At 48.7% G+C, this 16,891-nt stretch overlaps 1 protein-coding gene across 2 annotated transcripts in view; it reads left to right on the top strand.

The window, feature by feature from the left end:
• The window catches only part of MLLT1 (MLLT1 super elongation complex subunit), a 67,047-nt gene that overhangs the window by 12,876 nt on the left and 37,280 nt on the right, over nucleotides 1-16,891 (top strand). For both annotated transcript variants that reach the window (XM_021705163.1, XM_021705164.1), the window contains exon 3: nucleotides 4,033-4,115. In XM_021705163.1, the coding sequence (XP_021560838.1) occupies nucleotides 4,033-4,115 (83 nt within the window). The remainder of the gene's footprint in view (nucleotides 1-4,032; nucleotides 4,116-16,891) is intronic.

A 16,891-nucleotide genomic window follows, 5' to 3' on the forward strand; every position in this document is an offset into this window, starting at 1 on the left:
TTTCACATCCTCTCAATCATTTCCTTTATTTGATGGAGTTTTTTTCCCCCTCCTGGATATTTCATTCTGGTTCTTTTTATCTTTCTTCTCTAATTAGGACTGGCAGCTGTCAAGGCCACCTTTTTAGCCGCTACCCTGGGACTTTATTGTTCTCCTGAGGGGATTTATTTATTACCCTGTGTTTTGGCTTGTTGTTTTACTGGAGTAATTTCCAAAGTAATGTCCCAAGAGACTAATTGCTTAAGCGATTTCGAAGAGAGGCATGTGGGAAATAAACTCTGACTCCTAGTGCATTGGAGAATGCCATTAATCTGTTCTCACACTTGACTGATAGTTTGGTTGGGTATAATATTTTAGTTTGAGACTTGTGATCACTGAGAACTTTTAAAATACTGCTTCATCCTCTTCTGAGGAGTCCGATGCTATTGGGTTCTGATGCTATTGCAGATGACCTGTTTTGTTTGTTTGCTTGCTTTTCTCTAGAAGCATTTAGGATATTTTTTATAGCATTGTTTCTGGGGTCTTTTTTGTTGTTCTTAATGTTGGACATTTGGTGTCCTTCATTTTTAACTCTGAAAAGTTTTCTTCTACTTCTTTGACAATTTCTTTTTATTTTCTCTTTTTTCTTTCTGGGGTGCTTCTTACTTAACTCCTGTATGTTTAAATCTTTTCCTATGTAAAACAGAAATAACGGTATCTGTCTCACAAGGTTGTCCTAAGGATTAAATGTGTTAATATGTATAAAGTGCTAGGCACACAGTAGGTGCTTTATAAATAGTGCTAGGCACACAGTAGGTGCTTTAGGTACTGTTACTCTTTGTTTAATCTGAACTGTTTCTTTACATCTCACCCTTTAAAAATGCGTCTTTTTGCTCTGCATCCTGGGAGGTTTCCTCCACTTTACTTTCTAGTCTTTTCATTGAGTTATAAAATTGTAAGTACTCTATTTTTAACTTCTAAGAGCCCTTTCCTACTTTCTCATTATCCTTTTTAAAGTATTTTGTTTTTGTTTGTTGGGCATGTGTTGCATCTGAGGACATTGGCTTTAATTTGTTGTTTTCCTCAAGTTCTCATGTGGTCTCCAAATTATTCCTGTTTTTTTTTTTTAAGATTTTATTTGAGAGAGAGATAGAGCAGAGCAGGGGGCAGGGGAAGAGGGAGAATCAGGCTCCCCGCTGGGCAGGGAGCCCCACGTGGGGCTTGATCCCAGGACCCCAGGATCATGACCTGAGCTAAAGGCAAGACGCTTAACCATCTGAGCCACCCAGGCGCCCCTGAATTTTTCCTGTTTCTTTTTTTTTTTTTTAAGATTTTATTTATTTATTTGACAGACACAGCAAGAGAGGGAACACAAGCAGGGGGAGTGGGAGAGAGAGAAGCAGGCTTCCTGCAAAGCAGGGAGCCCGATGTGGAGCTCGATCCCAGGACCCTGGGATCATGACCTGAGCTGAAGGCAGATGCTTAACGACTGAGCCACCCAGGCACCCCTGAATTATTCCTGTTTCTTTGGGCTCTTTCCTACAGGTGGGAACTCTTACTGGGAGCTCTTTGTAAGGCAGGGTGGGTTTTGTTGACCAGTAGGCTTCTGGTTAGGGAGTGGAGCCCCCAATTTCAAGATGAGGTCATCAGAAGAAAGGGATCTGTGATGGGAGAGGGTCAGGGTAGTTGGATCTAGGACCTGAGGCCAGGCTGGCAAGAGATGGGGCCGGTCATGACTAAGCACCTTGCAACACCCTTGAGGGACTTGAAGTTGGTCCTGAGGGCAGTGGGGAGCCATCAGGGGACACGGTCCGGTTCACAGTTCAGAATGATCATTACAGCTGCCCGTGCTGAAGATGCCCAGGAGTGAGCCTGAGACAGAATAGCCAGTGAGGTGCTGGCCAGTAACATGCGAGAGGCAGGGTGCCTGGGCTGGAGCAGAGGCACGGGGCGCCGGGGCAGTAGGTGCATTCCAGAGTGTTTTGGAGGTAGACGTGATCGCACTCGGTGACAGGTGAGCTTGGGAGATGGAGGAGTCGGGGTGACCTCGGGTCCTTGGGTGGGTGGTGGGCAGCCTGGCTCCTGAGCTGTGGGGTGCTGGGGAGGTGCAGATTTAAGAGGGGCATAAGGAGGTGGCTTGGGGTTGGCTATATCTGAGCTTCCCATCCGGCCCCCATGGGAGTATGTCTGAGGAGCAGAAGGAGACTGGCTGGAACAGAAATTTGCTGCTGACCTCATCTGGGTTACGTGGGTTTACTACCTGTTGACCCAGCCTGTTGTCCTGGAGGCAGGGCTGCTCCCTCCTTCTAGGTGGGCTGAGCATCAGACTGAGGGTGGTGACACAGAGGAAGCGGTGCCAGACCAGAGGCGTCCTCATGGCCTCTGTCATCACTCCAGCACCCGACACTGCCAGACGTGGACAGTGGCAGAGCGAATGAATGGATGCTGTCACCGCTGCATTTGGCAGCAGAAATGATTTATGCGGAGACCCTTATGTCAGGTGACAGTGTTCAGGGTGCTCAACAGAGGCAGCCGGGGCCACTGCTGGCCTCCAGGAGGCTGTGCTGTGTGCTGTGGCATGTCCTGGGGCTGTTTTGGGAGCCCCCTCCCTGCCGACGCCTGGTGGGGAAGTCAGTCCAGTTGAGTAAGCCTCATATACCGGCGGTGTGCAAGGTCCTGCCCCCCGGAGGTGTCTCCTGTGGCAGGGCACGGGGCTGGCTCCTAGAGCACCCAGCGAGCACACAGCTGGGGAGATGATAGCCGGCTTCCAGCTGGACTTTGAAGGGAGAAGGGTCTTCAGCATGGGAGGGTGGGATGGGGTGGAGGGAGGGAGCCGTGGGTGAGGTTCCTGGAGCCAAGGCCGGCTCATCCGCCTGTGGCTCATCCCCGCTCTGGTCTGTGAGGCCAGCAGGGGCTCCTGAAGCCTGAGCCACAAGCCCGTCCCCTGCTCCCCTGGGGTTTGCAGGCTGGGGTCCCATGCAAGGCTTTCCAGCTAGCCCTGCCTTTGAGGGTCCCTAGTTATTGCAAACCTACCCTGTTGGCCAGTTTTTTTGGGATAGATGAGATTCATGAGGTATTTGACATATGATATTGGATGAGATATTTGAGAACTGAAAAGATTTTTTTTTCAAGAAAAACCTTACACCATTTTAATTTTTAAAGATTCTTTCTCATTATGTTCCATGCACTGTTTTCCAGCAGTTTCTGGCCCACTTAAGAATTATCTGACTGGTGCAGACATGTGCATAATGGTTTTTCATGATTGGCAGGATGTTTTCCTGTCTCCCACTAGTGATTGCCTCTGGAGAGGGAGGGGTGAAGGACCAGGGGAGCTGACCTGTACTGTTCTGATTTTTCTGAAAAGCGGGAGAACGGTATTTTCATGACAGCATGCCTATCAAAACATTGAGGTTCATTCTGGAGGGTGTGGTTGCTGGAGGTCATTTTACTTGTACTTTGCTGTTCTTTTTAGTTTCAGCTTTTTCCCCCCCCCCATCTCTGGGGTTCACAAGTCATTTGGGAATGCCTTTGTGAGGTGCTAAAATGCAACCCAGGGGAGTCCCAGCGCAGACCTACCGTCACCATCTCCCATCTCCCTGCTCCCCGTGTCGGTGTCCCTGGCACCCAGCTGGGCCTCTGTTAGCGTGTTTGAGTGAGTAGCGGCAGGTGGTGGATATGGCCCTCCCTGCTGGGGCCGCTGGGGCCACACAGCGCCTGGCACCTCACTGCCCTGATTCGGTTGAACTCACGCGGCCTGTGGCTGGCAGTGGCTACTCTGTCCTAGCTCGTCTCATGTCCCTTCCTGTGCCTCTCTGCCGCCCTCCTTCCGTGGCGGGGTCACCTTTCTCCTGCTCTGCTCCTTCTGCGCCCTGTGATGCTTCAAAGTCCAGGGGATTCGACACTCCCAGGGGGAGCTGGCCTCCTGAAAGGCTGCAGTCCCGTGAGGCCGGCTGAGCCCCCGAAAAGTGCAGAGGGCCCACGAGCGTACTGCTGCCGGCGGCTGGGCCTTCGAGCATGCAGGAAGCTGATGATGCATTTTCCCTTTCTTTTTAGTGTGCAAGGAGCCCCCTTACAAAGTGGAGGAGTCGGGTTACGCTGGCTTCATCATGCCCATCGAGGTGTACTTCAAAAACAAGGTAGGATCCTGGAATAGCAGCGAGGACTCACCGTTCACAAAAGAGGAGGTGGAGCTGGGGCTGCCTGCGGGGTGGAGTGTTGGAGTCCCTCGGAGCGGACATCCGAGTTACAGCGCGCCGGCGCACGAAGGCAGGGGCTGGGGAACCGGCCTGCTGGGACGGTGGGTGGGAGTGCACGTGGACGTGGCCTTCTTGGGGAGCAGCCAGGCCACATCCCCGTTCAGTTGCCCTGCAGGTGTGTGTGGGCCCTGAGTCAGGAGTGACGTGCCATGACAGGGCCAGATTCCATGGATGGTCTTAGGGTGTTAGTCGCCGGCCGTGAGCAGTGGCCAAGATGCAGAAGTTACGTAAACGTCTGATGGTAGGTGAGTGGTTCGATGTGTTTATGGTCCATCTATACGGAACCTTCGACGACCTGGGGGGGGTGGTTAATTGTTGAGTGAAAACAAGTTTATGTATATTATTCACAGATAAAAGGGGTTATGTTGTTCATCAACATGTTAAAAGGGTAATTTGGGCGGTAGGGTTATAAGAGGTTTTGTTTTATTTTCTTCCATGTGTGTTTTTTAAACACAATGAATATGTATATTTACATATATTGTTTTATTCCGTCCGGGCTGCTGTAAATAAATACCACAGACTGGGTGGCTTATAAACAACAGAGATTTATTGGCTGGAAGTCCATGATCAGGGTGGCCACTGGGTCGGGGAGGGCCCTCTCCCGGGTCACAGACTTCTTGCTGTGTCCCCACGTGGAGGAAGAGGCAGCGATGTGTGGGGTCTCTTATAAGAACAAGCATCCCATTCGTGAGGGCTCCACCCCCAGGACTTAATCACCTTCTGAGATCCCACCTCCTCCTTCCGTCACCTCCGGGGGCTAGGACTCCACATAGGAATTTGGGGGGGACACATTCAGACCATAGCACTTCTTTTTTTTTTTTTTTTAAAGCTCAGTGATTAAGATAAAAAAAGAGCCTTCCTGGCTGTGAATTGTGCAAGACTGTTGAATCTCAGATCTGTACCTCTGAAACAAATAATGCAATATATGTTAAGAAAAAAAAAAGAAGATAGCAGGAGGGGAAGAATGAAGGGGGGGCATTCGGAGGGGTAGACGAACCATGAGAGATGATGGGACTCTGAAAAACAAACTGAGGGTTCTAGAGGGGAGGGGGGTGGGAGGATGGGTTAGCCTGGTGGTGGGTATTGAGGAGGGCACATTCTGCATGGAGCACTGGGTGTTATGCACAAACAATGAATCATGGAACACTACATCTAAAACTAATGATGTAATGTATGGGGATTAACATAACAATAAAAAATAAAAGTAAACTTAAAAAAAAAAAAAAAGCCTTCCTGGCAGCCTGCCTTTGCTTCTCACAGGCACCACCAAGAGGCCATGGTGAGGTTTCCTGGCTCAGAGGTGTGCTTTTCCACACGCACGGCTAGCCTGGCTGCAAGCAGCTCTGCCTTCCTTCAGGAAGGAGATCTCCCTGGGAGGCCAGCAGATGCCACCACTTGCCTAATGAGTCTGTTGTTTAGCCCTGGCTGTTCCACACACCACCAGGCATCAAGGGCATCGGGGAACAGTGCTCAGGTGTGCTGACCCACTGGGAGCCGAGTGCCACTTCGGTGGGTATGACTCAGTGGGAGTTGGCTGTGGGCCTTCTTGGGCCCAGGTCACAGAAGCATGGGTCATTCTGAGGCTTTTGGGGGATCAGGACTTGAGAGGCCTGGGGAGTGGTCACCCTTGTGCGGGCAAAGGCTCCATGTCTCTTTGGCAAAGGCTGAGGGGGGAGATGCAGGGGAGACACTGCCCTGCTGGGGCTGGGCCCTGCAGCGGGCGGCAGGGCAGTCTTCAAAGTCCCGCCTAGGGAGGCCTCGCTGCTCCAGGAGTGTGGAGGAGGGGGCAGAGACTGGAGGGGGAACGGATTGGGGGGTGAGTCTCAGGGCAGGTGTCGCTGGCCTCCCAGCTCCCTGGGGGCAGCCTGTGGTGGGGGAGGATGATAGCAGCCTGCTGATGGCTGGGGAGACTGAGTCCGTCTGCAGAAAGCTCTCGGTATTCATGTGCCCCGGTGTTCTGAGGGGCAGGGGCTGTGGGAGTCCTGTGGCCACTTAAAGCTCGTGGGAGTCCTGTGGCCACTTAAAGCTCATCTCTGGGTTAACTGGATTCATTCCTTTGAGGTTCAGAAGCAGTCTGGGGCCTCCTAGGCCAGCAAGGCTTGTGTTTCCTGAGACCTGTCTGCTGTCTGGTCCCTGACACCAGGTGGGAGCTGGGTTTGCAGCCACCTGGGCAGTGGTGGGGTGCCCGCTCAGCTTCCCGGTGCCCCCCAGGGGCCTGCCAGGAGCCTAGGGCTTAGACCAGGGGAGGAAGTCCCGCACAGAGGCTGTGCTTTGCTGCGTCAGCGGCACTGGCTCTTGGAGCCCTTTCTCCTGGCCCAGGGACCTTTGTTGCTCTCCAGGTTTTCTCTCGAAATGTTGGCAAGAAGCAGGAGTGCTTGGTGCTTGCGCCTTAGCTGGCACCTTTCCTGTGGTGGCTTCTGAAGCCTCTGTTAGTGGTTGTCGCTGCCTAGGCCTCTCCCACCGGGTGGGGGATGCTGCTCGGTTTCATGTACCCCCAGAGAAGGCACGGTGCTCTGGCAGCTGGGAGGGGGCTCGGGGTCCATCCAGACCCTGTTCCAGCTTCTTGGCCATGAGCCGAATGGAGCCTTCTGAGGGGCTCACCGTCTGGAGGACGGGTGGTGCTCAGTGTTCAACAGGGAGGCAGCAGCTCCGGCCCTCACTGCCCCACCCCTCATCAGGCCTGCAGAGCCTGCTGCTGGAAGTCCCGCCCAGGCTCGTGGGACGCTTTCTGTCTTCCTTGGGAGCTGCAGGAGCCCCTGGGCGCCCATGAGGACTGCTCAGTTGGGGTTACTGATTACTACGGGACACAGAAGCTTTTTTTTTTTTTCCTTTTTTCAGCTTCATTGAGGTGTAATTGACAAAATTATAAGACATTTAAAGTGCACCATGTGGGGCGCCTGGGTGGCTCAGTTGGTTAAGCGGCTGCCTTCGGCTCAGGTCATGATCCCAGGGTCCTGGGATCGAGCCCCGCATCGGGCTCCCTGCTCAGCAGAGAGCCTGCTTCTCCCTTTCCCTCTGCCTGCCACTCTGCATACTTGTGCTCTCTATTTCTCTGTCAAATAAATAAATAAAAAATATCTTAAAAAAAAAAAGTGCACCACGTGATGATTTGGCAGATGCACACATTTGTGAGAGGATTTTCCCCATCGAGTTAACTAACACATCCATCACCTTATACACCCTTTTTTTTTTTTTTTGGAGAACATTTAAGTTCTACTTTTTTAGCAAATTTCAATTAATGATAGTATTATCAGCTGTAGTCCCCATGTTACACAGATCCTCAGACCTTATTCGTCTTACAACTGAACATTTGCATTCTTTTACCAACCTCTCTCCACTTCCCCCACCCCCTAATAACTACTTTCTACTCTCCGTTTCTATGATTTTCTTATTTTTTTAGGTTCCACATATAAGTGATACTATGTGGTATTTGTCTTTCTCTGTCTGGCTTATTTCACTTAGTGTAATTTCACTAGGTTCATCTACGAAGGATTTTCTTCTTCAAAATCCCAAGCCTGTTGAGATTTCCCAAGTCCCAAATTCCAAGCCCAAACAGTATTCCACTGTGTGTGTAGATGTACACACACACTGGCCACATTTTCTTGATCCATTCATCCATCGATGGACACTTAGGGTTGTTCACCACAGAAGCATTTTTTCTGGCTTTGAAGCTGGAGCCAGGCCCCCATGTCTCCAAGCCCCTCGAGACTGCTGGGGACTCTGAAGCCCAAAGAGGGTATCTCCTGCTCCAGCTTGTACAGCGGGTTGGCACAGAGCCAAGATGGCCCAGTGTTGTCTCCCTTCTGGCACGTCCACTACTTGGGATTGCGTGAGGTTCACCTAGCATCGGCGGCAGATCATTTCAGTGATTAGGGACACTTGTCCCAGAGAAGAGCTGCTCCTCCCCCTTTTTATGTTTGGGTCTGCGTAAGAACTGCATGCTGGAGTGTCCCTCCAGGCTGAGTTGTTACCCTGTGTTTATGGAATCTCAGTCAGACCATGTATCTGAGGGCAGCCAGGGAGCCCTTGGAGGGAGAATCGAGCGCCTGGCCTTTGTAGTCCCCTGGCTTGGCAGGTGGCTTTGTGGGGCCGGCTGCGTGTTGGAGGATGTTGGGGCAGGCCATGGTTGGTTCTGTTTGTTCAGCACCCCCCTTCCCAGCCTTTTGCGGTGGGGGAGAGCTAGGCCAGCCACATGCAGAAGCCCCGGGTGTTACAAAACCCAGATGGAGCAGGTGCAACCTGCCCACCCCCGTAGGAGCCCCAGGAAAGGTCTCCACCATGGGTCACTGCATCTGCCTGCCGTGTCCTGTACTGCTCCCCTGAGCCTTGCACCCGGACTTCCTATACTGAGTTCCCAAGGTTCCACCCTTCTGTCCTGCCCCTGGTGGGGAACAGAGGGAATTCCTGGTGACCCTTTGGCCATAGGATGTGTCTCTCCTGGGCACAGCACCCTCACTTCCACTGGGGCATCGAGGAAGCAGAGAGAACCCCTCTGAGGGTGTCCTGAATCCTTGTGTGCTCTTTCAGGATCCTTGGGCTTTCTTATTGGGAGTAAGCAGGTGTGTGTGTGTGTGTGTGTGTGTGTGTGTGTGTCTCTCTCTCTCTCTCTCTCTCTTTCTCTCTCTCTCTCTTTCTCTCTCTCTCTCTCTCTCACAATGGCAGGGCAGGACCCTGGGCTCCTTGAGCCTCTAGTCCCAGCTCCTCTTCCAGGCCCCAGCATGCCACCACTTCTCCGGGTGCCCCCTTTAGAGGGCGCACGTGTGCAGCTCACTGCCCCTGTGTGTCCAGCCATCCAGGGTGGCTTCTGGTTCAATTTAAAGTTTTTATTCGAGTCTGGTTTCTCGAGGCAGAATTTACTTAACTATGATTCTTTCATTTTTAGGTATTGTAGGTTTTTGAAATTTTGGCTTGTGTTTTCATTTGAAATCTGTTGGTGTGCGGCTGTTTTTTCTGTTAAAAAAAAAGAAAAGGAAGGTCCCGTTCCTAGGCATAGACTTGTCTGACCCATTCCTGCCAAGGCTCGTGTGCCTGGGGCAGGAGTGCCCCTGTGAGCCTGTTCTCAGAACTGCCGCATGTTCTTGCTCAGGACCCACGCTGGCTACCTCTGTTCCTGGAGGTGGTTTTGCCCCTAGAGCTCTAGGGGGCGGCCCTGAACTGGGAGAACTCAGGAAGCGAGGCCCACTGTGGGAGGGGCCTGGGATACAAGTCCTGTCACAGGTCCTGTGGGGTGTGCGCACTGGGCCAGGTGCTCTGCTAAGTAGCTACCTACTGAGCCTCCAGACGAGGCCTGGAGGAAGGTGATCTCCCCAGTCTGTGGATGAAGGAGCTCCGGGTTACCCAGTCACTTGGTGAAGGCCACGCAGTCACGGACAGAGCTGGGATTTGGGCCAGCAGAGCCTGTGACTGTGTGCGTACACCTATTGCTTAAATACCCGAGACAGGCATGACCCACGGCGTCCGCTGCTCACAAATCCTGGTGTTTGCTTACATCTGGGTGACAGGGAGAGTGTTTTAGGCATTGTGTGCTGCAGTTGTCTGAATGTGGGTCCCTGCTTTCAAAGGTTTGTAGAGATCAGACAGTTGTGGGGAAGTAAACACGAGTTCACCACAGAAGGAGCTTCTACAGGCTTGGAGTACTGTTTGAAGTAGGGTCATTGCGAGTGGATCTGCTGATGGCTTTTCCACCCTGACATAGGCAAGGGCTGCATTTGGTTACTCTGCAGCTCTAGGTAAGTTGATCTTTGAGATAGTAAGCGAAGGGGGAAGTGAGTAGACAGCTTACTTCCCTGGGCCTCAGTTTTGTCTGTCCACACGATGCGGCTCCTAGTTGGGCCTGCCTTTCAAGGCCGGTAGGAAGATTCAGAGAGGTGAAAGGCAAAGCGTGGGACGCCTGGGTGGCTCAGTCGTTACACGTCTGCCTTCGGCTCGCGTCATGATCCCAGGGTCCTGGGATTGAGCCCCACATTGGGCTCCCTGCTCAGCAGGAAGACTGCTTCTCCCTCTGCCTGCCGCTCCCCCTGCTTGTGTTCCCTCTCTCGCTGTGTCTCTCTCTGTCAAATAAATAAATAAAATCTTAAAAAAAAAAGAAAGGCAAAGCGCTTGGTCCAGTGCCCAGCAGGTACCAGCATTTGGTAAGAGTGTGTTGTTACTGTTGCTGTTGAGGTGAGTCCTCTCCTTTTGGTTAATCTGCGTAAGAAAGGTGAGCTGAGAAAGCAGCCTCCACAGGCCCAGAGGAGGTGAGCATTCCAGAGATGAAGAAAGACGACATTTGGCTTTTCTGGTGAGTGGGGAGGGTCTCTGCTCACAGCAAAAACAGGCATTTTCTCAAGCATAGGACATCTTCTTGTGTCAGCCTGAGGGGTTTTTAGCCACTCTTGACCCTGAATACGGCGGTGTCTGTGAACTGAAGGAATTCTGCTTCCGTGTTGTTTGGCCGTAGTACTTACGTGAGGCTACATTCTGTTTGACAGATAAAGCCCTCCTCTCCCCGAAGGAAAAAAAAAAATGGAGTGGAGAGGGGGGAGCTTTGTCTTACTACAAAAGTAATATACGTGCATTGTTGAGCATTTGTACTAAGACCACTTCTGACCCCAAACGAGAGGTGTCCTTTCTAAGAACACTTCTCTAGCTCCGACCCTGCAGGCTCGGTTGGGTGCCCTGCAGTTAGATTCAATTTGGACACTGTCTACTGGGAACTACTACAGGCCCCACAGGTTAAGGACGCGGCCCCAGAGGACTGCCCCCACTTCCAGTGCCAGTTGCAAGCCCCGGCTTCTAATGGACGAGTTCCCACGACCCCCTTCACAGGTTACATAATTTGCTAGAACAGCTCAGAAAACTCTGATAAACATTTTACTTACTGTTGCCACTTTATTATGAGGGATACCATTCAGGAACAGCCAGCCGGAAGACGTGTACAGGGTGGGGGTCTGGAGCTTCCATGCCCTCCCGGGGCACACCGCCCTCCTAGCACCTCCCGGGTCCACCAGCCTGGTGTTCTCCAGACCCCATTGTTTAGGGGTTTTATGGAGGTTTAATACGTAGGCATGACTGATTAAAATCACTGGCGGTTGGTGACTGACTCAGCCTTCAGCCCCTCACCCGTCTCTGGAGTTTGGGAGGTGGGGCTGGGAGATCCAAGCTTCTCATCAAGGCTTGGTCTTTCTGGCAACCAGCCCCAGCCAGCCACCCCTGTCTAGGGCCCCACCAAGGGTTGTCTCGTGACAACCAAAGATGCCCCTGTCACTCAGGCCACTCCAGGGGTTTTGGAGATCTGTGCCAGGAACCAGGAGCAAAGCCCAGATGTTTTTCTCGGGTACCACAGTTGTCAAAAAAATCTTTTTTGAGCGAGGTGAAATTTACATGCAGTTAACCATTTTCAAGTCAGAACTTTTCATCTCCCCATTGTCCCCAGCCCCATCTTCTGGTAACCTCTCATCTGCTTTCTCTTCTGTGGGTTTGCCTATTCCGAACATTTCCTGTGAAAGGAGTGGTACAATTGTGTCCTTCTGCGTCTGGCTTCTTTCGCTCAGTGTCGTGGTTGCAAGGTTCCTTCATGTTTGCAGCTGTGTCGGTGCTCCGTGTCTTTTTATGACTGGGTAACGTTCTCCTTATCCTCAGGAGTTAGGTTCTGTAACGTCCCCGCCAACACTGAATTAGTGAAGTTGAGCCACTGTTGCCAGGGGAGGGGAACAAGGGCTGGGCTCCTGGGAGCCTCTGGTCACATGCAGTTCATCGACTGATGGGTCTGTAGCCGTGTGTTCTGGGTGTTTCCGTCTACAGACACCTTGTTGAATGTACACTGTGGCTTCATTAACGCTGAGCTCACGCCAACTGCCGGAACCCAGCTTGTCTGACAAATGTATTTTCTCTGTAAGGCACCTCCCAGCCGGCCTGGGTTTAGGCCTCGACAGCACCTCAGCATCGTGCCTGGGGTGCCTTTCAGACCATAAAATCACCCGCAAAAAGCACAGGAATGTGAAAGCCATGGCCCTGGATATACCACAAGAAGGACACTTGTTTACAGCCCGAGAGCTGAGACAGGAAGGCAGAGCGTCACCTTGTTCGGAGTCAGCTGGGAGCAACCCGGGAGGCTCAGAGTTTTCACCCCTCCGTGCGTGTCTGTGAGTGAATGTGAGAGCCCCAGTGTTGACTGTCGGTTTATAAATAAATTTTAGTGAGTAGCCAAATTCACAAATACGGAATGTGTGAATGGTGAAGATGAACTAGGCTATAATTTGTTTATTTGTTCATCTGTCGGTGGACGTTTGGGCCGTTTCCACTTATTCGCTACTATCCATCGTGCTGCTGTGGACATCCTTGTCCGTGTTCATGTTGGAGTCGGTTTCGATTTCTTTTGGGTGTGTACCTAGGAGTGGAATTGCTGGGTCATGTGGTAATTCTGTCTTTAATCTTTATGAGGAACTGCTGCACTGTTTGCTCCCCTGGGTGCCCCGTTTTATATTCCCACCAGCAGTGTGTGAAAACGCCTCGATGCTTGTTATTTTCCGTTAATTTTTTTTATTATTATGGCCTTTCTAGTGGGTATGAAATGGTATCTCACTGAGATTTTGATTTGCATTTCCTTAAAGACCTATGATATTGAACATCTCACGTGCTTATTGGCCATTTGTATGTCCTGTTTGGAGAAACGGCTACATACATCCTTTGTCCGTTTTTTAATTCAATTGTTTGTCTTTTTGTTGTTGAGTTATAAGAGTTCTTCCTATATTCCAGATAGTAAACCCTTACCAGATGTGTGACTTGACAAATATTTTCTCCCATCCCATAGGTTGTTTTATTATATTCTGATAACGTTCTTTCATGTATAAAAGTTTTTGATTTTTATGAAGTTCAGTTTATCTATTTTTGTTTGTTGCTCACACTTAGAGTATAAAATCTCAGACTCCATTGCCAGATCTGAAGTCGCGAAGGTTTATCCCTGTTTACTTTACTTTCATAGTTTTACATTTTATATTTAGATAGTTCATCCATTTTGAGTTAATTTCGATATATGCCATGAGGTAGGGTCCAGTTCATTCTTTTGCATGTTATTATTCATTTGCCCCAGCACCATTTCTTTAAGAGACTAATCTTTTCCTGTTGAGTTGTTTTAGCATCCTTGCTGAAAATCAGGTGGCCGTAGATGTTTGGGTTTATTTCTGGACTCTCAATTCTATTCCATTGGTCTTCGTGACATTATACTAGTTTTGACTGTTGTAAATTTTTTTAACGATTTATTTATTTGGGAGAGAGAGAGAGCACGCACGCACACGCACAAGCTGGGGTGGGGCAGAGGGAGAGGGAGAAGCAGACTCCCTGTTGAGCAGGGAGCCCAATGCGGGGCTCGATCCCAGTACCCTGGGATCATGACCTGAGCCAAAGACAGACGCTTAACCAATTGAGCCACCCAGGCGCCCCTGATTGTTGTAACTTTTTAAAAAAGATTTTATTTATTTGAGAGGGAGCACAAGCAGGGGGAGCGGCAGGCAGAGGGAGAGGGAGAAGCAGGTTCCCCACTGAGCAGAGAGCCCAACTTGGGGCTCGATCCCAGGACTCTGAGCTCATGACCTGAGTGGAAGGCAGATGCTTACCCAACTGAGCCACCCTGGCACCCCCCCGATTGTAACTTTATAGGAAGTTTTGAAATTAGGAAATGACAGCGCTCCGATTTTGTGGGGGTTTTATTTATTTTTTAATGTGGTTTTGGTTATTTGGGGCCTCTTCAATTCCATATGAGTTTGATGTTTGACTTTCCATTTTTGCAAAAAAAGACCACTAAAATTTTGATGGGGATTGCCTTGAATCTGTAAATCACTTGGGAGACATTACTCTTTTAACGTTATTAAGTCTTCCAGTCCAGGAACATGGAATGTCTTTCCATTTAATTAGGTTTTCTTTAATTAATTTCTGTCAGCAGTCTTTTATACTTTTTAGTATACAAGTCTTTTACCTTCTTATTTAAATTTATTCCTAGGTATTTTATTCTTTTGCATGCTATTATAAGTGGAATTATTTTCGTAATTTTCTTTTTGGATTGTTCATTGATGGTGTATAGAAACACAACTGATTTTTGTGTGCTGATTTTATACCCTGCAACTTTACTGAATCTGTTTATTTTTTTGTGACTTCTTTGGGATTTTCTACACGTAAGATACCATCAGCAAGTGGAGATAATTTTACTTCGTCCTTTCCAATTTGGATGCCCACCTCCCTTTTTTCCCTTCCTCTTGCCTCATTGCTCTGTCTGGGACTTCCATTACGGTGTTGAATAGTAATGGTGAAAGTGGTCCATCCTTATCTTGTTCCTGATCTCAAGTTTTAAAGTTTAAGGCTAGGGGCCCCTGGGTGGCTCAGTCGGTTAAGCCGGCTGCCTTCGGCTCAGGTCGTGATCCTGGGGTCCTGGGATCGAGCCCCACATCGGGCTCCCTGCTCAGCAGAAAGCCTGCTTCTCCCTCTGCCTGCCGCTCTGCCTACCTGTGCTCTCTCTCTCTCTCTGTCAAATAAATAAATAAGATCTTTTAAAAAAATAAATAAAGCTTAAGGCTGAGTTTTCAGTGTTTTGCCATTGAGTGTCGTGTTCGTGGTGGGTTTTTCAGCGATGCGCTTTCCAAGTTAAAGAAGCCCCCTTCTATTCCTAGCTTTCTGAGTGTTTTCATCATGAAAGGGCCTTACATTTTTTCAAATACTTTTTCTCCCTCCATTGAGATAATCATGTGGGTGTTTTTCCTTTGTTTTATTAATGTGCCATATTATGTTTTAATTGGTTTTCTTACACTGAACCACCCTTGCATTCCTGGGATAGATAGCGGTTATGTATAACCTTTCTTTATTTAAATTCAATTAGACAACTTACAGTACCTCATTAGTTTCAGGTGTATAATCTTTTAAGTGTGATATTGGATGCTAGTATTTCTTTGAGGATTTTTTATTTGCAGGGAATATTGGGCTGTTGTTTTCTTGTGGTATCTTTGTCTTCAGTATCGGAGTAATGCTGGCTTCATAGAATATGTTAAGAAGTATTTATTCCCTCCTCTTCTGTTTTCAGAAGGGTTTGAGTAGAATTGGTATTAATTCTTTGAATGTTTGCTAGAGTTTACCAGTGAAACCATCTGGTTCTGGACTTTTCCCTAATGACGTTGAGCATGGTTGAGCATGTTTTCATATGCTTATTTGTCATTCTCTCTAATGAGGTGTCTGTTCAAAGTGTCTGTCATTTTCTAAAAGTTGAGTTGTCTGTTTTCTTACCGAATTTGTGAGATTTCTTTGTATTTCTGGATGTCAGTCCTTTAGATACTTTCATTTGATGGCTTGTCTCCTCAGTCTGTCGGCAGTGTCTTGCAAAGAACAGAAGTTCTTGATTTTGATGAAGTCCATTTTATTGATTTTGCCTTTTCTGGTTTGTGGCATGTGGGTGTTCATGTGTGTCTGTGATACAATATTTGTCATTTTAGCCATTTTTAAGTGTACCATTCAGTGCCCTCGAGCACATGTACAATACCGTGCAACCATCACTGCTATTTCCAGAGCTTTTTGATCATCCCAAATAAAACCAAACCAGTGAAAGAATAACCTCCCCTCCCCCTGTCCCTGGTAACCTCTGTTCTACTTTCTGTTTCTCTGAACTTGCTTACTGTAGGTAGCTCGCACACGTGGAATTGTACAATCCAGGCCCTTTGTTAGTTGGCACTCTTCACTGCGCATCGTGTCCTCAGGGCTCATCCATGTTGTTGCGTGTGTCAGTGCCTTGTTTTTAAAAGGTGAATAGTATTCTATTGTGCAGATGTACCCACCACATTTGGCTTTTCCATGTATCTATCTATAGCTACTTGGGTTGCTTCCACATTTTAGCTACTGTGAACACTGCTGTTAGGAACTGAGTATAGAAATACCTCTTTGAGATCCTGCTTTCACTTCTTTTGGTTATATATCCGGAAGTGCAATTACTGGAACATAAAGTAAATCTATTTTTAATATTTTGAGGAACCACCATGCTGTTTTCCACCACAGCTGTACTCTTGCGAGGTCGTCGAGTACAGTGGCCAAGAAAGAATTCTTGAGACGCTGTATGGTGCAACTTAGTAAGTTTATACAGGGACAGGACCCGTGGGCAGCAAGAGCCGCACTTCTGTATGAAGCTGGTGGTTATGTGCTTAGTGCTCAAGGGGGAAGGGACGTGCAAGGCGTATTAGATCATAAATGTTTTCTTCAAATTTCTGCTCGTAAACCTGCTTTCGCAAGATTTCTCTGGCGCTTATCACTCAGTTCGACATTAACTATCGGTGAGATGTATAGGCAGTCATGAGACCCTTTAAGAACGTAGCAACCAGCACATATCTGATCCCTATCAGAACTATTATAGGTCAGCCTTCTGGACTAAAGGTGAACATTTTTCTGCTTCTATCCCTCATCAGTATTGAAATTTTAACAACATGAAGTCTTCCAGTCCACGAACATGGATGTCTTTCCATTTATGTGCTCTTTAATTTCTTTCAGCAGTGTTTTGTGGTTTTTATTGTATAATTCTTTTACCTTCCTGGTTAATTCCTAAGTATTTTATTCTTTTTGATGCTATTGTAAGTAGATTTGTTTTCTTAATTTGTTTTCACTTTGTTCATTGTTAGTGTATAGAAATGCAGTTGGTTTTTTGTGTTGAT

The sequence above is a fragment of the Neomonachus schauinslandi genome, chromosome 1 (assembly GCF_002201575.2).
Source record: "Neomonachus schauinslandi chromosome 1, ASM220157v2, whole genome shotgun sequence".
NCBI classification, from domain to species: Eukaryota; Metazoa; Chordata; class Mammalia; order Carnivora; family Phocidae; genus Neomonachus; species Neomonachus schauinslandi.